Source organism: Cololabis saira, chromosome 13, assembly GCF_033807715.1.
Source record: "Cololabis saira isolate AMF1-May2022 chromosome 13, fColSai1.1, whole genome shotgun sequence".
Taxonomy (NCBI): domain Eukaryota; kingdom Metazoa; phylum Chordata; class Actinopteri; order Beloniformes; family Belonidae; genus Cololabis; species Cololabis saira.
Window position 1 is genome coordinate 35,143,170 of NC_084599.1, and position 5,889 is coordinate 35,149,058.

General features: G+C 40.2%; 1 protein-coding gene across 1 annotated transcript; it reads left to right on the plus strand.

Moving 5' to 3' along the window:
• The first annotated feature begins 1,165 nt into the window (after nt 1-1,165).
• Nucleotides 1,166-5,606, plus strand: ptgs2b (prostaglandin-endoperoxide synthase 2b). The gene is made up of 10 exons (XM_061738762.1): nt 1,166-1,324; nt 1,505-1,621; nt 1,728-1,871; nt 1,994-2,137; nt 2,406-2,587; nt 2,694-2,777; nt 2,870-3,116; nt 3,397-3,683; nt 3,773-3,920; nt 4,422-5,606. The coding sequence occupies exons 1-10, from the start codon at nt 1,264-1,266 to the stop codon at nt 4,832-4,834; spliced, it is 1,827 nt and encodes a 608-aa protein (XP_061594746.1). The 5' UTR covers nt 1,166-1,263; the 3' UTR covers nt 4,835-5,606.
• The last annotated feature ends 283 nt before the right edge of the window (nt 5,607-5,889 follow it).

A 5,889-nucleotide genomic window follows, 5' to 3' on the forward strand; every position in this document is an offset into this window, starting at 1 on the left:
AGCATGACCGCGTGGGGGCGCGTAAGACTGGCCGGCTGGTTACTGTATTTCACACATGTGTATATTTTTAATATAAAACAGAGACGATGAAACGGTGAAAGGAGGATGGAGGGGGCGTTATGTTGATATAGTTTTCATTCATTAAAATAAAAACAATGATTTAAAGATGTCCACACTGCAAAAACTCAAAATCTTCTCATTTCTAGTTAAAATGTCTCATTTTTAGTAAAAAAAAAAATCTCATTACACTTAAAATAAGACTCATCACTGGAAAAAACAAAAAAAATTTCACTTGTTTCAAGTAGATTTTCACTTAAAATAAGTAGAAAAATATGCCAGTGGAACAAGATTTTTTGCCTGTAATGAGAAGATAAATCTTGTCCCACTGGCAGATTTTTCTACTTATTTCAAGTGAAAATTTTACTTGAAACAGGTGAAAATTGTCAAATAACAAGTTATTTTTCTGGTAATGACTCTTGTTTTAAGTGTAATGAGATTTTTTTGACTAAAAATGAGACATTTTAACTAGAAATAAGACAAATATTCTTGGTAAGATTTTGAATTTAAGTGCACAACTTATTCTTTAGCATTTATATCAGAAATCGTTTACAGGCTGAGAAAAGTAAGAAATGTACCGGAATTACACCTAAAAACACATTAATACACCTAATTGAAATGAAAAAGTAATTCACTAATAATGAATTACAAATTACTGACTGTCCAGTAATTCATTAAAAATTACAATAAATGTTATTATATGTAAGTATAATATAAAAATAAAACATAATAATAATAAAGAATGACTAATAAGAAAACTATATTTAAGTATTTGGAATTTTCATGTGTAATCCATGTGTATTCCTCAAAAACCATATTATATTATATATATATATATATATATATATATATATATATATATATATATATATATATATATATATATATATATATATATATATATATATATATATATATATACATAAAAGGTGGTGATAGTGAAGATTGGGCAAGGGAAAGGATGACGCTCCCCACTATGCCCCCCCCCCACTGCCCCCCCTCCCCTCCAATACTATTCCACTCATTCAGGAAAACGCTTGCGTGTGGTGACGTCACTGCAGGAGCCGACTATTAATGGGCCGGACTCGCAGGTCTAGTGCATTCAAAACTTTCACCTCTTGAGCAAAGTTTCAGCGGAGTGGAGGCGCACCAGGGGCTCAGAGAAAAAGAAGAGAAAAAGAGAGGGACCGACGCAGTTTTTGGAGTATGAACAAACTCGCACTTGTGGTTTTCCTGTTGGCACCGGCTTTTCTCGTCTGCGAAGGAGGTAAGTTGAGGAAATTAAAAGAGTTTGCCTCAATTTAAAACGGAGCTTGGAATATCAAGCTTCGAAATTGCTTTTTATAATAACATTAAGCCACTTCTTTTATTATTATACTATTAATTATTATATCATTACGTAATTATTTCTTGCCTAATGTCAAATTATTGGTCTAATTCATTTTAGGTAACCTGTGTTGTTCAGAGCCATGCCAGAACAGGGGCGTGTGCACGACTCTGGGGTCCGACAACTATGAGTGTGACTGCACAAGAACAGGGTATTATGGACAAAACTGCACTTCACGTAAGTATATGAACAAACAAAAGAGCATGAATCCAAAATGAGGATGTAATCGTAACTTTTTTTTTTACCCCTGATATTAATTCACCATCTTTGTTGGACCTTACAGCTGAATTCCTCACATGGATTAAACTGTCCTTGAAGCCGTCTCCCAACACCGTCCACCACATTCTCACGCACTTCAAGGGTTTCTGGAACATCATCAACAATATTTCTTTTCTCCGAGATGCTATCATGAGATATGTTCTGACATGTAAGTCACCTTATCTGAAGAAATCATGAAAAGATAGTTTGGAAAGTTCTTCCTAATGCATTTGCCAGCTGTGCTGTTTTTTGCTCATTTTTAAAACTAATACATGTTTTTCCTCCTTCTAGCCCGATCCCACATGATTGATAGTCCTCCAACATATAATGCAGATTATGGTTACAAAAGCTGGGAGGCTTACTCCAACTTGTCCTACTATACGCGCACTCTCCCCCCGGTGTCGGAGGACTGCCCAACCCCGATGGGAGTATTAGGTAAGTGCACAGTCTTTGCCTCAGGAGAACCAGTTTTCTTAGATTCTTTAAGAGGGTGAAAAATTGTCTGGCTTTCATTGCATCACAGGAAGAACACACAAAGTTTATTTTGTTTCCCTCCTTAGCCCTCCCTGAAAGCTAAAAGTAAAACCATAAAACCAAAATTTGCCAATTTTCATGTAAATGTATGACAGCTTTAATTTATTCTCTATTGAATGGACTTTGTGTGGTATATTGTTAATGCTAACTGTAGTGTTTTTGTTTCCAGGTAAAAAAGAGCTGCCTGATGCAAAAGTTTTGGCCGAGAAGCTCCTGATAAGAAGACAGTTTATACCTGACCCACAGGGCACCAGCTTGATGTTTGCATTCTTCGCGCAGCACTTCACGCATCAGTTCTTCAAATCTGACATGAAGAAAGGACCTGCTTTCACCGTGGCCAAAGGGCATGGAGTGAGTGCAGCAGTTCTTCGGATTAAACCGACTCAGAACCACATTTAGGAAAAGCATTTCTGCTCAGACATAAAGCACGTGTTAAAGGTGCGGTTTATGCTTTCAGGTGGACCTCAATCACATTTATGGAGACAACCTGGAGAGGCAACACAAGCTCCGCTTATTCAAGGACGGCAAGCTCAGATATCAGGTAGGAGAATTAAAAACTGCTGCAGTTCAGGTTGAGATTCATTTCAAAATCCTCATCTGTGTCTCACAGTTGCTTTTTTCTTTCCTGCACAGGTAGTGGACGGAGAGGTGTACCCCCCGACAGTTAAGGAGGTGGGTGTCGACATGCATTACCCGCCTCACGTCCCCGAGGCTCACCGCTTTGCCGTCGGCCACGAGGCGTTCGGCCTGGTCCCCGGTCTCATGATGTACGCCACCATCTGGCTCCGTGAGCACAACCGAGTGTGTGACGTGCTGAAGGAGGTGCACCCCGACTGGGATGACGACAGGCTCTTCCAGACCACGCGGCTCATCCTTATCGGTAAAATATCCTGACATCTGCACAGAAATTTTCTGAAGAGTCCCTATAATTTCACTGGGAAAGTTTGAGTGTTTTCAGTAAAGGAAGCTACACTTTTTATTCTGCTAATCACAGACAAACATCCACAATGCACTCAGTGAAGGAAGGAACAGGACTTACTGAAAAACATTACAGTTCTACTTTCAGCTCAAAAAAATGAGGAAATGCTTCTTTCTATTTTAAAGCAACAACTGGAAAGGACTTTTTTTTTTGTGTATTTATTTATTTTTTTGTCCCGCAGGTGAGACCATCAAGATCGTGATCGAGGACTACGTGCAGCACCTGAGTGGCTACAACTTCAAGCTCAAGTTTGACCCCGAGCTGCTCTTTAACCAGCGTTTCCAGTACCAAAACCGCATTGCGTCCGAGTTCAACACGCTGTACCACTGGCACCCCCTGATGCCCGACAGTTTCCACATCGAGGAGAGAGATTACAGCTACAAAGAGTTTGTCTTCAACACAACGGTGGTGACCGAGCACGGCATCAACAGCCTGGTGGACTCGTTTTCCAAGCAGATTGCAGGACGGGTAAGAGCTGGTACCGTGGCTTCAGCATCAGCTGTAAATCCACAGCTACCTCAAAGCTCTGTAACTCAGCTTTTTATCCTCTTAAACAGGTTGCCGGTGGTCGTAATGTACCGGGACCCATCTTGTACGTGGCCATCAAGTCCATAGAGAACAGCAGAAAAATGCGCTACCAGTCCCTGAACGCCTACCGGAAGCGCTTCTCCATGAAGCCTTACAGCTCCTTTGAAGACATGACAGGTGAGGCAAACTATCCAAACTAAGTCAAGGTGAAAGAGATGACGTAGGAGGATTAGTGAGGTGGCTCTTAGTAACATTGTTGCATCAGGCCAAAAACGCAGCGGCATTAACTAAGTGTTGGGAAATTTAGAAAAGTATGTCTAAATGTTACCAAGTGCAGTTCGCTTGGTAGATTATGTATCACAAAGGAAATGGCTTGGATGTTTGCACCAGCAGCTCTGGAGGTTAGGTTTTTATGTCCACTTTCCACTTAAGAGCCAGGTGGTCGAAGTGTAAGCGGACTGTCATCACAAAAATGTAGCTGTACACAGATGAGGTCATTTAGACGTCCTTGTTGCTCGTTAAAAAGTTATTTGTAACGATAACTCAGGCTGCAGAGGTGCAACAAGAGGATATATCTCTATATTTGACTGGTTCACAATGCAGGTCATGGTTTGAGTAACTGCAGCTGCTGAACCCGTTGAGAGAATCCTTATTTAATCACTTGTTTCTTTGTTTCAGGAGAGAAAGAAATGGCAGCGGTGCTGGAGGAGATGTACGGGCACGTAGACGCCGTGGAGCTTTACCCGGGCCTGATGGTGGAGAAACCTCGGCCCAACGCCATCTTCGGGGAGACGATGGTGGAGATGGGTGCCCCCTACTCCCTGAAAGGCCTGATGGGAAACCCCATCTGCTCCCCGGAGTACTGGAAGCCCAGCACTTTCGGAGGCAGCGTCGGCTTTGACATCGTCAACACCGCCTCCCTGCAGAGGCTCGTGTGCAACAACGTGAAGGGTCCTTGTCCTGTGGCGTCCTTCCAGGTGCCGGATGTGAAAGACACCGGCTCCGTGGTCATCAACTCCAGCACGTCACACTCGCGTGGGAGTGACGTCAACCCCACCGTCTTTTTAAAAGAAAGGACTACTGAGCTTTAACTGCTATGTGTAATTTAGATAATACAAGAGAAAATGAAATGTTGCTAAAAATGCATATATATATCTATATATATATCCACATATAGATATATATATAGATATATTTATATATGTATATTTATTTATTTATTTGATATTTATTAATTTCCTATTTATAGAATAACATGGCAAAGTGTTTTTACAGGAGATTTGTAACAGTTTTTTATAAGTTTGTGCATTATTTTCAAAACTGATGTCAAGGAAAAAAAATGACATGGTTTTGTTTATTTATTGAAATACCTATTCTAAGTTATTGTTATAGTAATGACCTAAGTCACTGAAATTTGATACTTGAAGTTTAGTTTACATGCATCACACTCCTTATGTGTCCTTAAGTGCTGCTTTTTCCTGTTACGTTCCTACGATTGTGATTTCTACTGACATTGGCAGTATAGTTGTGAAATTTGCAGTGACCGATGTTGCCTTTTTTGATCTGACTTTAGCATAGACTTAAAGTGTATTCCTTTATCAATTGTGTTGTTATCATGTTTCCTCCTCAGTCCATGGTTAACGGTACAGATCATTAGGAAATTCTGTGAATTTAAGCATTCGCAGCAGTGTTGATGAGAGTGAAATGTGCTCCATAGGATGTAGAGTGATATGAATGCATGAGCATGAAACAGCAAGTAGTTGATGCAAGTATGTTGGTATGTAAGTTTGTGATGACATTATGCTGTTGACTTGGAAGTTTGTGACTGGAAAGTAGATCAATAAATGCTACCAGGAAATGGAATGTTACAAAAAGGCTGATGTGATATTTTCATTTTGTGACCATCATTCTCAGCTCTCTGATTTAGTTTTAGTACCGTGGTGAAAACAACTTAAAGTCGAGCTAAGAAATAAGAATGAGATTTAGCTGCAGAGCAAACTCCAGCAGAACAATGTGCAGGATGTGTGATCGGATATGAAGATCATCTGAAGACCAAGCGTAGACGGAGTCAATATTCTCATCTTCCACCTCTGTTATGGATCTTAATGCAGCTCCTCATCCTCACACTCCATCAGGAAATGCTGAA